Below are 24,666 nucleotides of genomic sequence, written 5' to 3'. Positions count from 1 at the left end.
TCTCTTGCTTTGTGTATGTGCCGTACAATAGCGTGCTAAGAAGGAATGCCTCCATTTTGGTCACTGTAGTGAGCTTCTGGTTTTCCTAAACTCTTGGTTGGAGTCTAGCAAAAGTTAATGTGGCCTTCCCTCTGCGTTTTTTTATCTCCTCTTCTAGAGACAAGATAGCAGAATTCATTTACGGCATCTAGCTTGTTATGGTCAATGAGGATGGAGGTTGGTGCTGTAGCAGGTGGTCCCATAACATTTGTTTTCTTTGTGCTAATGGTTAGGCCATATTATTTACAAGCCTGAGAGAAGCGGGACATTAGTGACTGAAGCTCCTCTTGAGAGAGTGCCTCTACCGCTGCCACGAATAGCATATCTCTTACAAGGGTTATTCTGATTTTAGTTTTGCCCTCAGTCTAGCAATATTTAGAAGTTTACCATCAAATCTGGAATGTAGATAGATGCCTTCGGTGGATTTGTCAAACGCATGGTGGATTAGAAGTGAAAAAAGTATTCCAAAGAGAGTTGGGGTCAGGACACATCCTTGTTTAACTCCGCTGTTGATACTGAAACTTTCGGAGCAGGCGCCATTGAACTGTACAGTACCCATGTTATTTTGGTGGAAAGAGACAATAATATTTAGCAGCACCATTACTATAGCAATAACAATATACATACAAACACGAACAACATTCACACATACACATTTTTATATCAAAAAGACCACAGGACACACGTGAGGCCCAAAGAAAAACCCTTCTAGAAGACAGGCACAGATGACATAAAGAAAACTTAAACAGAACCCAGGTCGTAATTAAATTTGCATAGACATGTGAAACACTACAATCATCCTTAATTTCAGGAAGATTGTTATTATTACCATTATATATATATATATTCTTGCTTACAGACTTAATAAGAAATTTGTAGACCATTATAACATAGCAGAAATCTTTTACAAATGTGAATTTATAGTTGTGTCAAGAAAGTTTACTTTTAGCTTTACATTTGACTAAACACATTGAACACAAAGAACATCAAGGTTAAGGTCATTACCAGTTTTGATCAAAGCGTCATTGGTTGAAGATATATTGGTACAAAACATAGCCCCATCAAACTCGCAAGCCTATTTGAGAAAGAAAAAAAGGATTGTTGTATTGATTTAATGATATTCCTATTAGCTTTTTAAAAGAGAATACTGCAACCTAAAATTTAAAGTCGTTTTTTTATTGGAGTAATTATTTCAGAAAGGGAAATAAAATAAAATACAGTCAAATCAGGTTAATTGGACCAAATCTGGTTGTGGCTGTTTAGGTCTTAGTAATCTGCTATTCCGATCAACCAGATTTCACTGTATAATAGGATTTTTTTTTTAGTAATTTTGGAATTAGCCCCAATAAGTGGCTGGTCCAATAAACCAGTGGTCCACTTTGTCACTTAACTGAAATCAACTGTATATATTCATATGAAATAAATACTAGTTTCAGTAATCATCTCTGTGATTAAAAAATTATATATAAACTTCTAAAATATATTAATTGTTTTTTAATACAAATTTAATGATTCAAATTTATTTTCAATTGCAAATTTTTTCAAATTGTTGTATGAACTATGAAGTGTGTAAATAACAAATCACTTAACTCCACCAGACTGCTGTAGTGATTTCTTAGAAATTTCAAAAATAGTGCTATGCATCTATACCTATTTTTCGGTACTTCACTATTACATGAAATAAATCTGTCAGATTCTAAAAAATAATCAGCCAATCCTAATCAACCAGATGTTTAGTCATAGCAAATATCTACGCCCATGTGTGTACATTGAAATTAATGTGCATGTAAATTTTCTGAAAATTTGAAATAGAAAAATAACAAGCATGAATATGATAGGTCTAAGCTTACATTGAGCCTAAAAATAATCAATATTTTAGTTGATTTAGTCTGAGAAGTCTAATGTTTATTAAAAATAATGCCTTTACTTCCAGTTAAAGAGACACTGAGAGCTCAATTAATATGAAAGGATGGCTGCCTGGTCGTGAGGTTTGCGCGCTGGACTGTCGTTCGGATTTATCGGTGGTCGAGGGTTCAAATCCTGCCCGCTCCCATCCCCCGTCGTCCTGCGGGAGGTTTGGACTAGGAAGTAAACTATCTTCAACTCTGAAGGAACATCCGAAACATGTAAAACATTTTACAAACAAACAAACAAACAAAAATTTTGAACTTCATTAGATCTAGAGCTACAAAGATAGTAAAAAAAAACAAAAAACTGTAACTCTTGTACAGAAGACAGATGCAAGGAGATAAGGTTGGTAGTGTTAATTCTCTCAATCAACTTGAGCACTTCATAAATTGTCATTGTTTTTTTTTCTTTACAGAATCTCAAGTTAACATTAACCTAATCATCTCAGTAAGAGACAACTAGTATAAGTGTAGGATGGTTTTATTATCCAGTCTACCCAGGTCTCAAAGAAACACCTGTGCTTACTTTTTAAACAACAAATGAATGTTACAGCAAACTATTCAGACCCATCATCTCCCCTGCAATTATTTTTCTCTTTTAATTAATAACCAGACTAATGAGTATGCTGAGTGAAATGAAGGTTGAAGCTACCAGGGCCAGATTTACTTATCAGGCAACACAAGCTATAATTAGGGCCCCAAGAAATATTTATCACTGACATATATCTGGAGTTATAAAGGGCCCCAACAGGGTCTCATATCTCAAACAGCTTAGTCCCTGTTTTAAATCTAAATGCAGTACCAAATGCTACTACAAAAGTTTCCTTTAAAACCAGGATTGTCTATTCAAGGCCAGTGCATAAATGGAATAGCAGAGTACTTAACACACACTATACCAGTGGTTCCCAAACTTTTTCCTTAACGGAACACTTTGCAGTTCTGAGTATTTACTGGTACCGGTACATTTTGCTTATTTTTTAGAGAGGTTAATTCACTTGGTGGCTTACTATTTAATTATTCCAGTAGTTCGTGGATTTCCTATTAACACCTTGCGTAACACAGTTTGGGAAACACTGCACTATACCTTTCTTCTGTATCAGTTCCAATTATTGTCATTAATGTTAATGATGCTGAGGAAAGGGGAAACAAATAACACCACAGAATATTGTTAATGTATTCAATTAATCAACATACAAACCAAGTCACCAGAATAGTTATGAGCTGAACTGTGTTGCTCATGGTTGTATTCATCTTAGTATTTGTACATTAGTCTGTTGGCCATGAGCCGTGACAGTGATAATATGTGTTACCTCTTTGTTAAATGATGTCTGTGTTTCCCACAAGGTCATTTAGCTCAGTATATCTCGGTTATTGGTAATGTTTTGGTTCTGTGACAACCTTTCTGGAACGTCATGTCCTAGGGGGATGCCAGTTTTCACAGTCAACGGTCAGACCAAGTTATATCTATGACATTATCAATAGCCCCTCACCTTTAAGATACTTAGAAACGGCTTGACATCTCTATCACCAGTTGAATTAAAAATGAGAATTCGGGCAACATTTTCTCTGTGAATAAAAAAAAATATATATATTCATTCCCACAATAAACTTTGACATGTAAAAAAAAAATAATTTCATCATCAATTAAACAAAAATAATCCTTAGGAGAATACAGTCGTGGTTGAGAGGCTAAGTACGCTTGAACTTGGCATGGCTACCTACGAAGGGGGTACTCTACTCGAGCAGAGTTGTGTTTACTGAGCGCCTAATTTAGGCTGCTTGGAAAACCTACTCCCAGATACCCCCTCCCCCCACAAATGAGATTGGACCATAGCACTCTGAGCATGCTATAAGCATGAAAGTAGCGCTACATAAAAGCCATAATTTTACAATTTGTAATCTGTTTTAATAATGTAGAACAGTGTTTCCCAAACTGTGTTCCGCTGAACCCTAGTGTTCAGTGAGGCCTGAACAGGTGTTCCACAAACTACTGGAATAATTAACTAGTAGGCTAGAACATCTTTCTAAAAAATTTAAGGGAAGTGTTTCACTAAACACACAGATTGTTTTCCTTAAACTTAAAGGAAAAAGTTTGGGAAACACTGCTGTAGAAGTTTATGAAAACAAGGGAATATATCCACACAAAGGACAAATAAAGTTTACCTACCTATGGAGTTGTCTCTCTTTATCTGCTGCAGCCTTAAACCAAGTGGCACATACCTATAAAAAGAATAAATAAATAATACAATCTTTACTATTCCAAATGGAATTTGTTTTAGATTTGTACCTGTCCAAGAACAAGGGAACAAAAAAAAATAAGAACTAAAATGATATGTTCAAATATACACACACCTTTAAACATTTCTTGATAGAAAAAAAAAGCCTAGAATAAGAAGTTAAAACAAAATATCAATAAGTGAATAAAACCACAAGGGACTGGAATCTTCTTCCAAGTAATGGTATAATATCATTGAATCAAGGGTAACCTTTTTTTTAATCTTAAGAGTTTCAAAGATTTTTAGATGTGTATATCTAAAGCCTTTTAAAAACCTGTGACAAGTAACACTAAAATTACTGTGTTGATGCAATCAATACTCAATAACAATACTGCTTCTTTCAGCAATTAATCTCATGGAACAATAAACAATTAATTGAAAACAAATCTATAGCTGAAACATTGCACCTAAACCCTCACCTGAATACTTTCAAGAGTATGAGCTCCATCTAAGTAATAAGTGACGTGCTCCCTCCTCAAGGTCTGCGTCCGTCCTGGCCAGTTACAAGATGACAGACCTAAGACAAGCAAAGAAGCGAACACATAGTCAAAAGGTCACAGTTTTAGTCAAGAACAATTTCACAGAGTTTAGGCTATTAGAGCATATAGTGAAGAATGGTACTGCTACCTCCTTTTCAAATCTAGATTGAACTTCTGCCCAGCTTAGTTAGTTTAAGAAAAAAGATTCTGCCCAGCACTGTTTGTTCAGGAAAAAAAATTCTGAGCAGCTCTGTTTGTTCAGAAAGTAATTTGGACACTTTGATGTAACAATCTTTTCTTAAAAGTAAGATTTTAGAAGATTACAGATATTTTCTATACAAGGAACTTTTTAAAATGAGTATTATCAATCTGAAATTTTTTTTGACCAAAAGCGGTTTAAAAATCGTTATTATAGTATTATATTATTATCTCCACAAGTGGAATCAGCTTTTCAAAATAATTACAAATATAACAACAATTAGTGTAATCACATAGTGATTATGTCCAACAGAAAATTCATCCACCTATAAAAGTTTGTATCATAATTCTTACCTAGTAAATTCTAAAGTAAAGCAAATAAAACAGAAATAGTTTATGTAAGCAAAGTTAAGAAACTGGTGGCTCTCAAAAGAAAAAAAATTATGTAAACAATAGCATTAAATTTATGTCAAAACGTAAATACACTACAGGACAAAAAAAGTGTAAATACACTACAGGACAAAAAAAGTATCACTAATTAAGATAAATTGAGAGCTAGTGGTGATATGCTTGGTCTTCACAAGGGCTACAAATCCCCAGAAATAGCATTATGTTGATTACCAGTGATTACAATAGCGTAAAAAAAAACAAAGCCAAAAAAAAAAACCCAACCCATGATTACCTTTTATAGTAGCCACATCCAGCAAGTCTACTGTAAGTATTGGAATTTCATCTGGGGGATTGATCACTGGTAATCTAGTATTACTTGATCCATCTGTAACAATATTTTAAAATGACTAAAAATCACTTAAAAAATTAACAACAAATTAACAAACAAAGCTTATTTGCTGTGGGCCAATAAATGAAAGATGTAGTTGTTTAAATGTGATATGTTTTAACCCTAATGTGCCACATTATGGACAGTTTCACAAACACTTTATTTATGTTCACTCAAAGAGATTGTATTTTAAACATTTTCATCCATATGAAAAGGCTTACAGATAAATTCTGATATAACAAACAATATTTCAAAGCTTGTTAAGTCAAACTTCAATGTAATCTACCTACAACTTTACTAAATGTTATTAAAAAAATTCCCCCCCACCCCCCCAAAAAAAAAGGTTTGATGATAATTAACTCTGAATCTGCAAGTAAAGGCAAATTCAAGACTTTTAAGTAAATATTATCGACCAAGATGTGATCATTATTACACATTTAATGTTAGACTTTTAGAACAAGAATGAATAAACAGGAGACTGAAAAGCTGTATATCACTTTACCTGTATGAGACTGTCTCCAAAACCTGTACAGCTGTATGGCTAGAGATGCATTCTCTGCTTGTTTATGCCCAGAGATTCCCAGAATGACATGATGACTGTCTAATAACTCTTGCGACACTGGCTCAGCTATGTAGAGTGGATTCTGAATTTGATCAAGAGTCTCACGTTACATACACTTATTCTTCAGTTATAGCCACAAAACTTAGAATACCATTCATATGTGTGTGTATATATATATATTTATATATATATATCAGGCATGTCAAACACAGCATTTGGGGGCCACATGCAGCCCGCAGCAACTTTGCATGCAGCCCGCTTGGCCACTCTAAAAATTATCAAAATAATGGTAAACTATTAGGCTGGAAAATAAGAGATGACAAGCTACTTGAATTGAAAAATAGTATTTGTTGAACTGAACAACGAGAGTGAGTCTGTAGTGAAAGCCAGCTACATTTTGTCAAACCTAATTGCAAGCCCTAGCAAATCATTTAGTGAAGGGGATTTTATGAAGGAGTGTGTCGTTAAAGCTGCGGAAGTAATTTGTCCAGAAAAGGTGAAAGCATTCATAGAAATAGCGTTAACTATGAACACTGAGGCAGATATAATAAATGACAAGTCAGTTAGCTTGCGTAAACAGTTAAAGAACAAAATAGCTGATTTTGAATTCTTTTCATTGGCTCTTGATGTAACGGGAGAAATTACAGGTGATATTGCAGTAAAATTTATCTTTGGTAAAGCTAGCCAGTTTAGCAACTGATAAAGCACCAAGCATGAAATGAAATGGTTTTGATGCAAAGCTACTTGCAAAAATAAGAGGGACTGATGCCAATTTTAAATTTGCTCATTTTCAGTGCATCATTCACCAAGAAACATTCTGCACAAAGCAATTACAGTTCCAACATGTCATAAGACCGGTTTCAGTCGCTCTCAATTTTATTTGTGCCCATGGTTTAAGTCATCGCCAATTTTCAATGTTTCTGGATGACATTGGAAAAGAATTTGTGTTTCCTACTACACAGAAGTCCGCTGGCTCTCCTGTCATAAAGTATGGAAGATATTTTTTGCACTGTGTGAGGAAATTGTATTGTTTCTGAACATGAAAGGTGAACCTGTTGAACATTTCCAAACTGATGAATGGGTTCAGGATTTGGCATTTGCAGTTGATCTCACTGATCACCTGCAAGACTTGAATTTAAAACTTCAAGGTAAAGACAAAATTGTCACAACTGGGTGTGATGATGTGAAGTGCTTTCAAGCAAAATTGCGACAGGATAAACCAAATATGAAGAGAAAATCTTGTTTACTTCTCAACGTGTCAGGAACTAAAAAGATTAAATACGGCTGCAACATTTAGTAGATATATTTTACACCTGGAATTGTTAGTAGATGCTTTCAATTACCGTTTTCGTGACTTTGTTTCACACGAGTAAGAAAGAATTTTCGTTGTTTGTATCTCCATTCTCCTTTGCTTCTGAAAATGCTGTTGGTAATGTGCAATTAGAGTTCAGATTCTTTGTTGAAATCGAAGTATATAGAATTGGCTGTGACAAAATTTTAGTTATTTACCTGAACAGTAGGACTACATTGAATTGTGGAAATTTGCAGCGAGAATTCTTGCTCAATTGCAAGCACTTTAGCACTGATCTCTGTGAGCAGTTCTTTTCCATATTGAAAGCTACAAAAACACCCCACCGTTCGAGATTATCTGATCAAAATTTGTCATCAGTGATGAAAGTGTCCATGGCAAACAAACTTCATCATGACATTAATATATTTGTATCCCAGAAAAGATGTCAAGCGCAAAGAAAATAATGCGTAATCATAGTAATTTTTTTTATTACCAAACAGTACTACAAATTTAGCTAAGGGACGGGTATGCCATTGATTATTGTATTCTATTGTATTGTTTCTAATTTACATAAAACTAGTAGGCTGTTTTGCGACTGATTTTTATGCTGTGGCCTCTCAGGTCATAGTAAGTTTTTTATGTGGCCCATACACCTTAATGAGTTTGACATGCCCGATGTCACGAGTCAAGTCTGTGACCTATTTCGACCAGTTTCTAGAAGCTCGAGTTCAAACCAGTGCAAGTGTCCAGCGTAAACAAGTTAATTTTAGGTATCCAATCAAAGAAAGAGGTTAAGGGAAAAAATAGCACACGTCAGCTTCTAGAAGGTCAAAGATACTAAAATAATTATCTGAGAAGGTTCCATGATTCTGGAATGTACGATCAAAGAAAGTATAAATAAGGGGAAAGTCAGTTAGTCGGGGTCCTCGCTCAGTTCTTGATTAGTAATAAATTTCGTGATATTAGCGGGTCCATTAAGTAAAGTTTTAGTAGTTGAAGTTGAAGTTATACTAAGTGAAGTTTTATGTATCTTTAAGTTTTATTTATGAAGTGTCAAGTTGTTATTGAATTAAGAAGTTAATTTGATGTGAAAGTTGAAGAAGTTATTAAAGAAGTTTGAAGAAAATACAGAGAGATGTTTCTTTCTTCATTTCATTGAATTGTCAAGTTTGATCATATAATCCCCGGCAAGTGTGATGGTCATTTCATATGAATTCATCAACTTATTAATACAATCCTTTCAGACAGTTCATCACATATATGGCACCTCCGATAAATAAGGCAAGGCATCGATGAATATATGCATCAGACAATAAAGGCGACATCGAAGAATAAAGTCGGCACATTCTAGCAAGTTCTACGAATTTCAAAGAAAAAGCCTCTAACGAATAATTCAAAGCCTCTCGTAACGACAAAGCCTCTTTCAGAAAACTTCAACAAGACATACATTCATTGCTACGAAAAGTATTTTATGATTGAAACTTCCAGTCAACAGGTCACATAATAGTTGGCAGAGAGAACGTCCTGCGGGAAAAATCTTCTATTTTAAGGTCAGTACCTTACATTTTACATTTACTAAGCTGTGAAAGCTACATTTACTAAGCTGTGAAAGCTACATTTACTAAGCTGTGAAAGCTATATCTACTAAGCTGTGAAGGCAACGTTACTAAAGCTAGTTGTCCACTAGTTTGTTTACAAATACTGACCACTTGCATTCCTTAGCGGAGACACCGATCGATATTTAAATAGGTCAGCCCTCTTTCACTTTTTACCTGTCCTACGTAGTCGCTGGTTCGCTGGCTAGATTCTGCTTGATGAGAGTGTTGGCAGAACATTTAAACACCTATATTTCTGATATCGTTAATTTAATACTATGGCGTCTCAAGCAGACTCATTTAAATTATATTTAAAATTAGCCAAGGACATTGGTATTCCACAAGAACATCAGTGGGAATGGTGTCAAAAGCAAATTAAAGAAGACAAAGAGGCAGAAGAAAGAAGACGTAAAGAAGAAAGAGAGGCAGAAGAAAGAAAACTTGAAAGAGAAGAAAAAAGAAGACAAGAAGAAAGAGAGGCAGAAGAAAGAAAACGTAAAGAAGAAAGAGAGGCTGAAGAAAGAAAATTTGAAAGAGAAGAAAAAAGACGACAAGAAGAAAAAGAGGAAGAAAAACAAAGAATTTTAAGAGAAGAAAAATTAAGGCAAGAGGAAAGAGAGGCAGAAGAAAGGAAACGTCAAGAGGACAGAGAGGCAGAAGAAAAAAGATTAGAAGTGGAAAAACTCAGACTTCAACTTCAGGAACAGGAGTTAAAATTTAAAAAAGAAAAAACAGAGGTTCAACCGACTTTACCTACTAGCAATGCTTTTGACAAGTATAAACCTTTATCTAAAATATTACCTTTTCAAGAAAATAAAGATAATATAGATTCGTATTTGATGAGGTTTGAGGAGTTAGCGAAAGCATCAGGCTTACCAGAAGACCAATATGCACACCATCTCTTGATTTTATTACAGGGTAAAGCATTAGATGTATGTGCACAAATACCATCTCATGAACAGCGTACTTATGCAGAAATAAAAGAAGCTTTACTAAGACAGTTTGGAGCTACGCAAAATGCTTATCGCAAGAAATTTTTTTTCGAAAGACCAAGGCAGGAAGATGATCCACAGTTGTTTGTCTCTGATATGGTAATGTGGTTTGATAGGTGGATATCTTTAGCCAATATTGATAGAACGTATGAAGCATTAAGAGACCACATATTGATTGATACCATTACTCACGCATATGCAGAAGATATCCAATCTTTCATAATCGAGAGAAATCCTAAAGATCTACAGACTCTAACAACAATAATACGTCAATATAAAACTGCCTATCCAAGTAAGCAAATTAGATCAACCGATGAAAACTTTATTTGCTTTTCAAGAGATAACAGACCATTGCCATCCTTTCAGACCGACAAAACTTTAATATGTTATAAATGCAATACTAGAGGTCATTTCGCCTCACAATGTAGAGTGAAGGTCATAGAGTGCAGTTTTTGTCACATGAAAGGACATTTAGCAAAGGATTGCAGAAAGAAACATACTAGTATCAGTGACAGATCTAGTGACCAAGCATATTTGCAAAACAGATCATTAAATGTAAAGAATTCAACATATGGAAATAAGAAACAGGGTTTTACCAAAAACTCGAAGGCACATCACTCAACAATGACTGTTATCACTAAATCACAAGGACTTCAGTTTTATCCTGGATTAGTCGGTTCTCAAAGAGTACAGGTGTTACGAGACACAGGTAGCACTTCAGTTGTTATACGTGCAAATTTTGTGAGATCAAATCAATATACAGGCAATGAAATCGAAGCCACTGCTTTCAACGGCACTGTAAGTAAATTACCAGAAGCTTTGATACATATTACGACTCCATTTTTCAGTGGACATGTAGAAGCTTTAGTAGCTCAAAATCTACCTGTTGATCTCATAGTTGGTAATATACAGGGAGTGCGTGACTGTACTACACAAGATCTTATTGAATGGAACAATACAATAGAAATGAGTCAAGAATGCAATGTAGTAGTTACAAGGTCAATGCAAAAAGAAAAGGAAAGACTTGAAACTGAACATATTGAACACAAGAATTCTGATAAAGTTGTTCAAGAAAATAAAAATGATAAGAAGGCAAACCATTCGCATCTACAGACAAATGAACTTGAACAATTTCATAGCGAGGAATTTAAAGTTGAACAGAAAAATGATGAAACATTATTTAAAATGTTTAAAAAGGCTCAATCGAACATCAATCCACAAGAAAATAATGATCCTTATTTTAAAGAAGGACTACTTATGAAGAACAGTCAATACAAAAATAAAACTGTTGAGCAAATTATAGTTCCAAAAGTATACAGAAAGACCATTATTAATACAAGCCACGATGTACCGTTTGCTGGACATATGGGAGTTACCAAGACCAAGAAAAGAATACTTCAAGATTTTTACTGGCCAGGTATTACTAAAGATGTAAAGAAGCACATTAGTACCTGTCATATTTGTCAAATGAAAAGTCCAAAAGGTAACAAAATACAAGCGCCATTGCAGACAATGGAATTGACTGAGAAACCATTTCAAAAAGTAGCAGTTGATTTAATTGGTCCAATGCCAATTGAATCCAGCAGAAATCACAAATATATTTTAACTTTAGTAGACACATGTACTAGATGGCCAGAAGCTATTCCGTTAGTCAATATTTCTGCAATTGATGTTACCAGAGCTTTATCTGAAATTTTTTCAAGGACAGGGTTACCTGAAGTTATACTTTCTGACCGAGGTAGTCAGTTTACAGCAGATATAACTAAGACATTTATGGAGATGTACAACATCAAAATGAAGTTTACAACACCATACCATCCTCAAAGCAACGGGCTTTGTGAACGGTTTAACAAAACATTGAAACAAATTATATCAAAAATAGCAAATGATAATCCGCAGAATTGGGATCTCCTTTTACCAGCTGCATTATTTGCTTATAGAGAAAGTATCCAAGACACCACAGGATTTTCTCCTTTTGAAATGTTATATGGAGCTAATCCAAGAGGTCCTATAACTACCTTCAAAGAATCACTACTTAAGTCAAACCATGATGCATCAGATAAGAAAACCGCATTTCAGCATGTTCTCAATACAAGAAATACAGTAATAAATGCATGTGAAATAGCTAAGGAAGCAACAGCCAAAGCTAATGCTGCAAGTCATAGAAGAATAAATGAACATAGAAAACTTAGGTACTTTGAACCAGGTGACAAAGTTAAATTATTATTACCTGATAAGAAAAATAAGTTCTTTATTAAATGGCAGGGTCCATTTACTATTTTAAGAAAAGTCACAGATGTAGATTATGAAATAAATATCAATAACAGAAACAAAGTGTTTCATATCAACATGCTACAGAAATACAACGAAGCTACTGATACAGAAGAAGAAGACGATGAACTTGAAAAACATATTTCATGCTTAGCGATTATTCCAGAAGAAAAAGAGGAGGATATGGATGAATTAGTAGTGCCAACTACAACTTCTAGACAGACTGAAACCTGGCATGCTGTCAAACTGGACAATTTATCATCACAGAGAAAAAAAGATATAATGAATCTACTCCAAGAGTATGCTGATATATTTACAGATGTTCCAGGTAAAACAACCATTATAAATCATGAAATCAAATTGACAAGTGACAAACCTACCAAGGCACGTCCATATCCACTACCTATTCATTATAGAGATTTCCTTCAGAAAGAAATCAATGATCTTTTAGAACAAGGCATAATTGAACACTCGAATTCACCTTATGCTGCTCCAATAGTGCTTGTAAAACGTTCACAGTCATCATCGCCAAGAATGTGTGTAGACTTTCGACAGTTAAATAAAATAACATGCCTTGATTCATATCCAATGCCTAATCCAGAGGATTTAATGTCACAGTTTTCTGGAGCTAAGTATTTTACGAAACTCGATTGGACAAGAGGATATTATCAAATACCTATGACACAGGATTCAAAACAATACACTGCTTTTACTACAGCCTTTGGCCTTTTTCAATATAATTACATGCCATTCGGTTTAGTAAATGCTAGCAGTACTTTTAACCGAGCAATTCATAGGATGTTCGGACAACGAAAAGACACAGTGTCCTATATTGACGACATATGTGTGTTTCATAATACATGGGAAGATCATATTAAAGGACTCAAAGAAATCTTCCAACAATTGAAAGACAATGGATTTACTGTAAAACCAAGCAAAGTTGAATTAGCAAAATCAGAAGTTACATTTTTAGGTTATAAAGTTGGAAACAATTCACTGAAAACACAGGACGATATTATTAAACGAATTTTGGACATTAAAATACCTCAAACAAAAAAGCAGGTTAGAAGTATATTAGGACTTTGTAATTTTTACAGATGCTTTATTCCAAATTACGCATCACTGACAACACTTCTTACTAACCTTACGAAGAAAGGACAATCTAACACGATTCCATGGTCACCAGAATTAGAAGAGACCATAAAGAAAATTAAGTATGCTTTTGCACAAGAATCCATTTTGAAATTACCAGACAAGAAGAAGCGGTTTTATCTTGCTACAGATGCTTCCTCATCGGCAATAGGAGCATGTCTAATGCAAGAATATGAAGGCATTCTACATCCTGTATTTTTTATAAACAGAAAACTATCTTCAGCAGAGACCAGATACTCGACCATAGAGCGAGAGTGCCTGGCGATTGTCTGGGCCATTTCAAAATTTAGCAAATACCTGTTGGGAGCACCTTTTACTTTACAGACAGATCATGCACCACTGGCATTTCTCAACTCTAAAAAAATGTCAAATAGTCGTCTGACACGATGGAGTTTGCAGTTAATGGACTATCAGTTTGATGTAAAGACTGTTCCAGGAAAATTGAATGTTTTTGCTGATACTTTGTCCAGATGTATTTAGATACTATACAATATATTGTTTATTGTTTAACTATATTTTGTTTTACGTTAGAAAAACAAATTTAATCATTTTTTATTCCATGTGTTTGTAGTTATTTTAATATTCAGATACTCTATCAACTCAAGTACCAGAGGAGATATAATGTATTATTCCGTTTTGTTAAGTTTTGTTACTTTGACATCTTTTAGTTACACAAGTTGGGAAATGTTCATATTAATATATCAATTATTAATAATAAATGTATAGAACTAAGATGTATATTATCTAATATTAATTATATATGCTGAATCTGTACAACATTTTGAATTTTGTTTTATATTAATATGTTAACATAATGAAACATTTTTTTTAATTTTTTTAGTTATGAGAGCAATTTTATCAATGTTTTAGGCATATGTTATATTGCTATTTTACGCATTTTATATTGCATACAAAATGCTAAAAAGGCAAGGGGGTAATGTCACGAGTCAAGTCTGTGACCTATTTCGACCAGTTTCTAGAAGCTCGAGTTCAAACCAGTGCAAGTGTCCAGCGTAAACAAGTTAATTTTAGGTATCCAATCAAAGAAAGAGGTTAAGGGAAAAAATAGCACACGTCAGCTTCTAGAAGGTCAAAGATACTAAAATAATTATCTGAGAAGGTTCCATGATTCTGGAATGTACGATCAAAGAAAGTATAAATAAGGGGAAAGTCAGTTAGTCGGGGTCCTCGCTCAGTTCTTGATTAGTAATAAATTTCGTGATATTAGCGGGTCCATTAAGTAAAGTTTTAGTAGTTGAAGTTGAAGTTATACTAAGTGAAGTTTTATGTATCTTTAAGTTTTATTTATGAAGTGTCAAGTTGTTATTGAATTAAGAAGTTAATTTGATGTGAAAGTTGAAGAAGTTATTAAAGAAGTTTGAAGAAAATACAGAGAGATGTTTCTTTCTTCATTTCATTGAATTGTCAAGTTTGATCATATAATCCCCGGCAAGTGTGATGGTCATTTCATATGAATTCATCAACTTATGAATACAATCCTTCGGCCAGTTCATCACACCCGATATATATATATATATATATATATATATATATATATATATATATATATATATATATACATATAGTATATTTATATGTATATATAGTTTTTGTTTAATAATAAGAATTTTTTTTTATTTATAATGTTATATATTACACAAGATATAGATATCTTGTGTAATATATAACAATATAACTAAAAAAAAAAAAAATATAATAAAAAAAAACAACTAAATTAGTTTAAAAAGAAAAGTAAAATGTAGACTACCTGTATCTCTACAGATCTTTCTATCAAGACTTTTATAGCTCTCGGATCCTGAGGAACTGTGATCGCAGGGCAGCTAGTCTAGATAATTTATTCAAATTTTAGTTTACAATTAAAAAAAAAGAAAACTCCATACAAATATATACTATTTTCACTTTAAAAAATACACCATAGAGTAAGAAAATCTTGCTCTCTCAAGTAATGGGTTAAAGTTAATTTAAATTATCTCATTATTGTTAATGTCTTGATTTGAAAATCAATAATTAAAAGCTTAATTTATGAAAAATATTAATTTAAATATCTTTAAACACCTAAAACAGATCAACAGTTTTTTGATAATAAAAAGACAAACCTTAAAAATACCAGCCTTGTTCCAGGCTATCTCTTCAAGAGTATTGCCAAGGACAGATGTGTGATCTAATCCAAGGGAGGTCACACCACAAACTGCTGGACTGCTGAAGAAGTTTGTGCTGTCATACTGACCCCCAATGCCCACTTCCATAACAGCAACATCCACATGTTCTGATATGAAAACATTCAAGGACAGAACGGTCAGGAAGGCAAAATAAGCTGGCATTCTGCCACCATCAACATCCTGTGAAAAGAAAATGGATAATGAGGGTAATTGAACTTTTTAATAATTTTTATTTTATATAAATTTGTGACATGCATGTTAAATTATGAATATGTCATTACTGTGATTGCTCTGTCAGCTTCTCTTAATGACAATATAGTAGTTCTTGTACTTTAAACTATAGTGCCCAAAGACTATTGTGTGCAAGTCACACTTGTTACCCTCTGGCTAAACAGTTTCAACCTTACACCCTCCAATTCACTGATTAAGATTAAGATTCTGAAAGAAAATTGAAATTGTAACATCTTTTCTACAATTAAAAATTTCTTATCAGGAATCAAAATCTTAGGTATCAAAATGTACTAAATAAAATTAAAATTTGAAATGCATCAGATAACAGTATGTTATTAATTCCTATAAATCAGGCAACGTTTTGTCGTTGAAGTATGATGTTATATTCCTAAAAGTTGTCATTACTTTTAAAAAAAAATGTAAGAGAATTGGGCAACAGAAGGGAGACTATCTAATATCTCAAAACTAATGCATCTATTTAGATTTACCTCTGTCTGAGTAGCTGAAAGTCTGCTGTGAACTTTCCAAAAGTATTTGCTAAACTATGTAATATCTCAAAACTAATGCATCTATATAGATTTACCTCTGTCTGAGTAGCTTTAAGTCTGCTATGAACTTTCCAAAAGTATTTGCTAAACATCTCCTTGCTTATGGGTAGCCCGTTCAACCTAATTCTCTCCCGCACTTCAATCAAATGCGGAGAGGTGAACAGTCCAGTCTTAAAGCCCTGGCAGTTCAAAATCCTTTCGCAAAAAGCACAGGTAGAGCCTTTCCCCTTTGTTCCACTGACATGAATTACAGACAAACTATCTGCCTGCTCCATCTGTAAAATGAATAATATTTAGCTGCCTATTGTAATAACAAATTTTGTATATACATATATAATATAATAATTTATTTTTTGTATGATACTCTTATATTTATATTCACATAAATAGATAAGATGATATAATTACTGTCAGTCCAGAACGCAGAATATATTTCTTCATGTTTGGAACATTAAGGTGTTTCTTCTGGTCCCGTGACTGCCTAATCTTTGCTATCACTTCAGCGTTAGACTGTAAATCTAAAAGAGCCTTAACAGCTTCCTAAAAATTACAAAATAGATTAAATCAAAAAAATATTTAAACTAATTATAATAACAATGAAACTTGTAAATAACAAAGAGCTATATTAATAACATGAATGGAAAAAAAACTATATGACAAAACCTGAATGCTTAACATTAATTTTTGAATGAATTTTAAAATTCAATCTGACATGAAGGAATTACCATTGTTTGAATTTATGATTGATATTTTATTTTATATTTCCTTAAACCATTTATGAAATAAAATGTGTGACTAAAACCTTTTTATTTATTAAAAAAATCTTTACTATCCACACATGTTATGATATCCTGACAATTTTTGTTAGTTTACTTTAGTTGTTACAGACCCATTTTTATTTTAAAAATCTTATGTATTCCATCAGCAAGAAAACTTCTTAGATCTCTTTTTTTTTTTTTAAATTTTTTATTTGGCTAATTAGCCTTGAAAAATGTCTTTTTTCTTTCATAACAACTTAATAATGTGTGGGCAGGGTTCGATGGTCTCTCTGTACACAGTGTGTCAAGACCAAACACTGTTTTAAAAAATAAAGACTTCCCTTTGCAAGCGCATTTTATTTTTATTTTTTTTGCACCTTAAACAGTTCCCAGTAGTAGAGCCATCTAGATTGTGATTTAATTTATTTAAGCCCATATTGACTGATCATGTATTTGCACTTCATAATGTCTTCATGATGGTACTAAGTTGAAAGCCTGCCCACTTTCAGTCCCAGACATCTAGCAGCAAGCTAGGACTTGACAATCTTCATCTCTGAACTAACAAAAATTAAATTATTAACATTATCAAATTAGGATCAGCAGACAGCGAATTACAACCCCTTTTTGGTAAAGAGCTATAGTTCATACACTACTTACAATTATGTAAGTATTTTAGATCAAGGCCAGGTTTAACCTCAACTAGGTTTATATATTTATATATATGAATTTTTATCAGTCAGATGTGCAAAAAATATGCAGATTGCAACTGAGTTTGCGTAGTCATGTGCAACACTGCACTCAACTTTAATATTCGGAATCTTTAGCCCACATTGCCCATATTATAAATTTAGGGCAAACACTCAATGTAAGGCACTGACTAACTAACTAATAAAACAAATAGAGCCAATCCAACCATTGGCACCCAAAATTCTTTCTGCCTTCCTTAAAACTAAGCCTGAATTCACAATGTCTCTGGTCCCCCTCTAGATCTTGTGTGAAACAGTGTGCTATTGCACACCATATGCAAAAGGCATCGGCCTAAGAGTACACTTATAGTTATAATATCGATTTTATTAAAAAAATTATACCTTAAATTTCTTACACAAATATACTGAAACACCTACTTCTCTTCACAATTTTTTAAAAATATATCTAATCTAACATGTTAAATTAGATTAGTAACTTACCTCATAACCAAAGTCCTCATTGGCATCATTAGAAACTGGCAATGACATTTTTGATAAATTTCTTTTTCCTAACTCACTTTCTATATAAAATGTAAATACAGATTTTCTAGGCCTACACTTGAAATTGTTTAAAGTTACTTTAAGATTCTGCAAAACTGCTGAATAATAGCTTAGCATACTTTTCAAAACTAAGCTATGTGTTGTGCATGATATAAGACTTGAGAGACTAAATACCATAAATAAAAAAAATTACATAATGTATGTTATACATTTAAAGTTTAGTACCATTTACGAGATGGCATGATCCACTTTTAGAATATGTATCTACGTCTCTAAGCAGCCATATTAACCACTGGCTTGTTTTTTTTGCATTGTCTAGATCAGTGGTCTTCAACGGGGGCGATATCGCCCCCTAGGGGGCAATTTCGAGATTTTGGGGGGCGCTGAGAGCCAAAGGGGCGGTAGGGGGGCGCTGGGCACAAAATGGGGCGGTAAGGGGGCGCTGTGTATAAAGGCGGAAAGAAGAAACTAAAGGTGCTCTGAAACAGAACAAATTTAAAAATTCTTCAACATTAAACCTGGGAAACTAAATATAGACAAGTTATAGTTAACGTGCTTCTAATTTAAGAACAGAAACAGCGTTAGAAATTGAGATCAGGAATCCCATTTTCTATGTTTAAATTCTTACTCTTTTGCTATGATTGGAGAGTATTTATTGTCCTTGGATCTTGCGCGTATAAACGTTTAAGATTTGATAAACAAAGTAGGCAATACGCCTTTTAGATTATAGTTTATTTTATCTACATATGTTAATATATTGATATGTAAATGTTAATTGCAAAAAACATTACAGGTAACATTTAATAGAATAATTTAACTTTTTAAAAACAAAAAACATTGATAAAATGTAACGAAAACTCACTGGTATGTCATGTAATATTTCCTTGAGATTTAGGGAATTGCCACTAGAAAAAAAGTAAGTTCTACTTTGATGGCATTTTCAGATGAGGTTATGAAACCAAGTCGGCTTCACGAACATATAGCGATATCCAAAAATAATTTAAGAATATTCATGAACAATTATAAAAATCTACAATTAAAACAATTATAAAAACAAAAAAACGGCAAAGCAGGATATGTTTTAAGGGCTTCTTAGAAAAATGCATAGCTTTTTAAAAATTCTTCTGATATTGTTGAAAAATTGATTAAAACTAAATTTATTTTAAAACATATGTAACACAAAAAGACTTTTTTTCTGTTAGAGATGAAATACTATTTCAAAATTGTCTAGTTGTGTAGCTTATGAGGACATATAGGGAACCATCAGTGGTTGATTTCTACAATGACTTCATAGGTAATATAGAATAAAGAACAAATCTATTCACTATTCACATTGTGAGTTATGATACACAATAAAGTTTTGCCCGCAATTTCATTTCTATTTGAATCTAATTATAAAACTGTAAATAAAATACAAACCCATGCCAGTTTTGTGAAACAAATGATGAAAAAGGTGTTAGACTCTTGTTGTTCACTGAAGTTCGCTGGATTTCGAAAGGGGTTTGTTAATTGTTATGGCTCGTTTTTTTAAGCTCTTAAATACTTTTTTTTTTGAGAAAAGGGAAAGATTCAACGGTTGACGATGGCCTAAAGAAGGCTAAAAAAAAGTTTTACATGGTAGGCATCTAACACAAATGAATGAAATGAGCCTCCGACTGCTAGGAAAGAGATTGATTTTTATTGATAATATCATTTTCTCTTTTATCGAGATATTAAATCTATTTTAAAGAGTTTTACAATCTCAAGTAACTTGTTTGTTGACAAATGAATTACTGCCCAAGGAAACCGATATCTATGCAATTTACATAACAATGCTCTATGAAGAAATTAAGATTCGCTTCTAAAATTAAATATATATATATATATATAAATGACAATTGTTAAACATCTGTTACTGACGTTCAAATTGAGTTGCACAAAAAAATAAATGTACAAAATCATGTCTTCAGTAAAAAGAATGTAAACATAGGAGGCACACAGTGGCGTAGCTATGTTGGGGGGAGGTGGGAAATTTGAAAATCCCCCGGGCCCCCTATTTAAGGGGGAGCCCAAATTAGTGCTTTTTTAATTAATTAAATTAAATATTACGCAAAATGCAGCGACTCCCAAAGATGTCAAGCCCCCTGGCCCCCAAACGATGGAAATTCCTAGCTACGCCCCTAGAGGCACAACAGAGATGTGTCTGCATTTAAATGTTTCAGTAAAATTCCAAAACTTTGGTCGAAATTGGAATTATGTTTTAGCTTTTCAGTAAACATACATGGTTAACCTAGATTTAATGCGTAACAAGCTTAATGAATAAGCAAAGAAATAGACTGGATGTAGCGACTAGAGGAGACCTTTGCCTTGCCTTGGCTAACTTAAAGCTGGAAATTTCTAATATTGTCAGACTGCAGGAGGCACAAGGTTATCATTAGCTTAATTTCATTTTGTAGTGAATTAAGCAATAATAATATTTATATTAAAAAATAAAACTAAATTTACAATTAAACCTAAAAACAGTAGGCCCTAATATTCAAAAATTTAAATGGAGACTATTCTTAGGATTTGAAAGAAAGTCTTTACAATTAATTTTTGTGTGTAATCACTGCAAATTATTTGACATAATTCTTGCATATTGTTAATATTGGCTGTTTTCGCGATTAATTCCGAAGATTACGGCTGAGTCCAGTGTTTCACATAATTACGCAAACCCAACTGCGACCTACATATTTTCCCGAATTTTATGCAGACAAAGCCGTTGTATGCTGGCTTTTCCTTGAGTATCAAATGTTTGTCCCGCAGTTTTTGTATGTTTTTGCTGCCAGAGAATGCTGCCAGGTACTTTCCTCTATGCCAGTGATAGCGAAATGGCGCCTGAATAAATCTTTACAGCGCTCACGGGAGAGGGGGGCACCTCTGTAACTCAGTCCTCCTCAAAGCTCGTCAGTCATAGGCCAAGGAGTTCACAACAATCGCCTTTGGCATGCGGTCATCTCCCAAGCGGGATAAGTGTTATTGACAGCATAAAAATTAATAGATAGATGAAGTTTTGTTCAAATTGGCCTTCTCACGCTTCTTTATAACTATTTTTCATAGAGGGGGGCGCTGGCGGATTTTTTTTAAAGAAAAAATTCGAAAAGGGGGCGGTAGGCCAAAAAAGGTTGAAGACCACTGGTCTAGATGCTAGATAAAAACTAAAAGAATATTTCTTAGGGGTATACTTATATATAATGTATCTTACTATAGGTTTAAAGTTTAGTACATTTCCCAGATGGCATGATCCATTTTGAAAGTATGTATTTACATCTCTAAGCAGCCATATTAACCACTGGTCAGATTTTTTGTGTTGTCTAGGTGCTGGATCAAGACTAAAAGAATATTTCTAAGGGGGGATTATAACATCTATTTAAAATTTTTTTATTTTTAATACCGTAAACTAAAACCTGATAATATCACTGATAGGGGTGTAAATACTGACGCTAAAAGTGGACAGGACAAAATCATTTATAATCATTTACTGAAAGTGGAAAAAGCTAATGAGAATCCAAATGACTTTATTTACTGGTAGAGAATAAGGAGGATTAGGCCTAGCTCTACAGTCTACACATGACATATTAGATCTATAATAATAATAATATTTACATTTTAAAAAAATGTTTGTGTTATTAGAATTCGAACTAAATGTTATGATATTAACAATAATCTACATATGATTAGTAAGTTATTCATAATATTATTATTAATCAACTAGATATCTATATATATATAATATAATGTAGACTCTCTATATATAGAGGCTTAGAACTATAATAAATTAATATCTAGATTATCGGTTCTCAACCTTTATAGCTCGGCGACACCTTTTTACAATTTTCCACTATGCGGCGACCCCACACCCAAAAACAGCAAAACTATTTTCGTTCATAAGAATAAATAACGGTTCCTTTTATGTTATTGAATGAAAATCTCCAAAAAGTATATGATACACACTGCCAAAGTTTAATATTTAATCACGAAATAGTATGGCATAATATTCTTCAAATAGATATATATTTCTTTTTAGCATTACATTACAAAGAAATACATTTTTAATCTTTCAGACGTGCATCTATTTACTTTTTTATTTCTAAGTCACCATATCCATGTTACAGACTTAGATGAAAAATTTGAATAGCATGACAGCACGGGCAGTGATCGGGACAATAGTAAGCTACATTGCTACAATATTGTTGTGACTGTCTGAGTTTGTTTCTGTTTTACCAGATTAGGGATTCTCTGGACAGTCTTTGAAAGATCACGACTACTGTCATCTTCTGCATCAAGTCTACTTCTACATTTAGACTTTAAATGAATAAAATGCTGGAAAACCATGTTTCGCGAAAATAATTATTTTAAATGGAGAAAAATCGCGATACAGGTAAATAAGGATATGACTGACAACATTTGATCCAGATTTGTGTAACAGACATTGAAGAAAAATCTTTTTTGGCTACATCGCTATTAATGAGTTCAATAAACTCTGTTTCTGGAACATATTTAAGTTTAGCTGAGAACGGACTTCTGGCAAGTGCAAACGGGGTGTCAGATTTTCTTAAATTTTTTTTTGCATTTGGAAGAATCAGATTGTTTTTGACAAATTGAGCCATACTACAATTGATCCATGCAGTTATAAATGCTATTAATTACTTTTAATTCTTATTAAATGGCAGTGTCTTTGTTACTAATATTCATCGATGAATGACACAGAGTTCCGATGACTTTGATGACTCATTCTTTACAAAACTTTGAAATCAAGACCAATATTCTGAAGCATCATAAGTGTTGAAAACCATTTTTTTTTTCAAAAAGAATTTTTACTTTAATAAAAAATCTCATGTTTTTCGTAATCCTTTTCCAATGCTTTGCAAAAGAAAAACTTGCCTTTAAAATCACTATCTTTTTAAATACCTATCTTTACCTTCAAGTAATGGGTGTCTTGTGGTCAAAGTTTGGAATGTTGAGTATCAAAATGACATTTCATTTATTTGGGCTACATAGACTCAGCTAATAGAAGTTCGTTACAAATAATGCACAGGGAATTTTCAACTTCTGCTTAATCTTTTGAAGTAAAACCAGATCGACATTATATTTTCTTTTCTTAACGTTTTAGTGCGAGAACCATTGTCATGGGGTGTTCCCATAATGAAAATATTACCTTCAATAACATGTATCATTAAAGTAAGTTAAACAAAATTACTTTTTTATTTCGTTATGTCAGCATTGAAAAAATATCTAGATCTCGATAGAATCTCTATGATTTATGATTCAAAAATAGTGTAGGGGTATGCATTAGTTTAAACTTTAAATTTAAACATTACATTAAAACTGTTAAAAATAGATAGTTATTCTGCTTCAATTCAAATGTTTGAGATCATTCTGTCTCAGTTGTCTAAAAAATCTAAGAAGGCCAAAAAAACAAATTCCAATGAAAAAAGTTTAGTTTGTTCAAGTTCAACATCATATTTTACACGTTAGTATAGACAATTAAAAACAATTCATATTTTCAATGACCCGTCAATGTTCTTAAATTAAGGGACTCCTGCACTCTTGGCAAATTGTCAATCGACCCCTAAACTGCCCTAAAGGCAGTAAAGGTATATCGCTCCCACAGGTTGATAACCCCTGATCTAGATCTATAAATTAAATCATAAAAATAATAGAAACAAACATTTAAGAACATGATCATGATGATGATCATCATGAATGAGAATGGCTCAGATCATGGAAGATGATGATGATATTAATTTGGACCAAATTTTGGTAATATTAGTATTACAAATCGGTAATTTCCGCTTTTAGCTACAAATCACAATCACTGAAGCATGAAGTTAATTGAAGCATGGAGATTTATATAAAATTAAACATCTAGATCTATGTAAAGTCTTCATAAGTAATTAGTTAAGCAGATGCTAGTGTAATTAAAGAATAATAATAATAATATTCGCAGAAAACACTTTTTCTTAGAAAGCATGTGGATTTGTTGACACTTGAAGGCATTCATAATAAGCCAGATTTAGGCTTAAGCAAAAGCTAAGAATATATATATATTTATAGTCTAAAATGGATCTAAAACTAGACTAGATCTACTTTATAGAAAAATATGCAGAATACAGAGAAAAAATAATTGTTATTGTAAATTTT

General features: G+C 32.9%; 1 protein-coding gene across 4 annotated transcripts in view; it reads right to left on the bottom strand.

The window, feature by feature from the left end:
• LOC106056347 (folylpolyglutamate synthase, mitochondrial-like) overlaps positions 1–24,523 on the bottom strand; it is a 30,138-nt gene extending 5,615 nt beyond the window's left edge. Inside the window, exons 1-12 of one of the 4 annotated variants that reach the window (XM_056040273.1) lie at positions 24,194–24,523; positions 18,445–18,670; positions 16,908–17,039; positions 16,535–16,774; positions 15,658–15,900; positions 15,309–15,386; positions 6,180–6,321; positions 5,582–5,674; positions 4,642–4,739; positions 4,114–4,166; positions 3,437–3,512; positions 1,045–1,114 (exon numbers count right to left, since the gene is read on the bottom strand). In XM_056040273.1, coding sequence (XP_055896248.1) covers positions 1,045–1,114; positions 3,437–3,512; positions 4,114–4,166; positions 4,642–4,739; positions 5,582–5,674; positions 6,180–6,321; positions 15,309–15,386; positions 15,658–15,900; positions 16,535–16,774; positions 16,908–17,039; positions 18,445–18,621 — 1,402 coding nt within the window. In that variant the 5' untranslated portion in view covers positions 18,622–18,670; positions 24,194–24,523. The remainder of the gene's footprint in view (positions 1–1,044; positions 1,115–3,436; positions 3,513–4,113; positions 4,167–4,641; positions 4,740–5,581; positions 5,675–6,179; positions 6,322–15,308; positions 15,387–15,657; positions 15,901–16,534; positions 16,775–16,907; positions 17,040–18,444; positions 18,671–24,193) is intronic. The other 3 variants (XM_056040274.1, XM_056040272.1, XM_056040271.1) reach the window with 3 other exon arrangements.
• Positions 24,524–24,666: the final 143 nt, after the last annotated feature.

The sequence above is a fragment of the Biomphalaria glabrata genome, chromosome 9 (assembly GCF_947242115.1).
Source record: "Biomphalaria glabrata chromosome 9, xgBioGlab47.1, whole genome shotgun sequence".
NCBI classification, from domain to species: Eukaryota; Metazoa; Mollusca; class Gastropoda; family Planorbidae; genus Biomphalaria; species Biomphalaria glabrata.
This window is presented reverse-complemented; position numbering and strand designations above follow the sequence as displayed.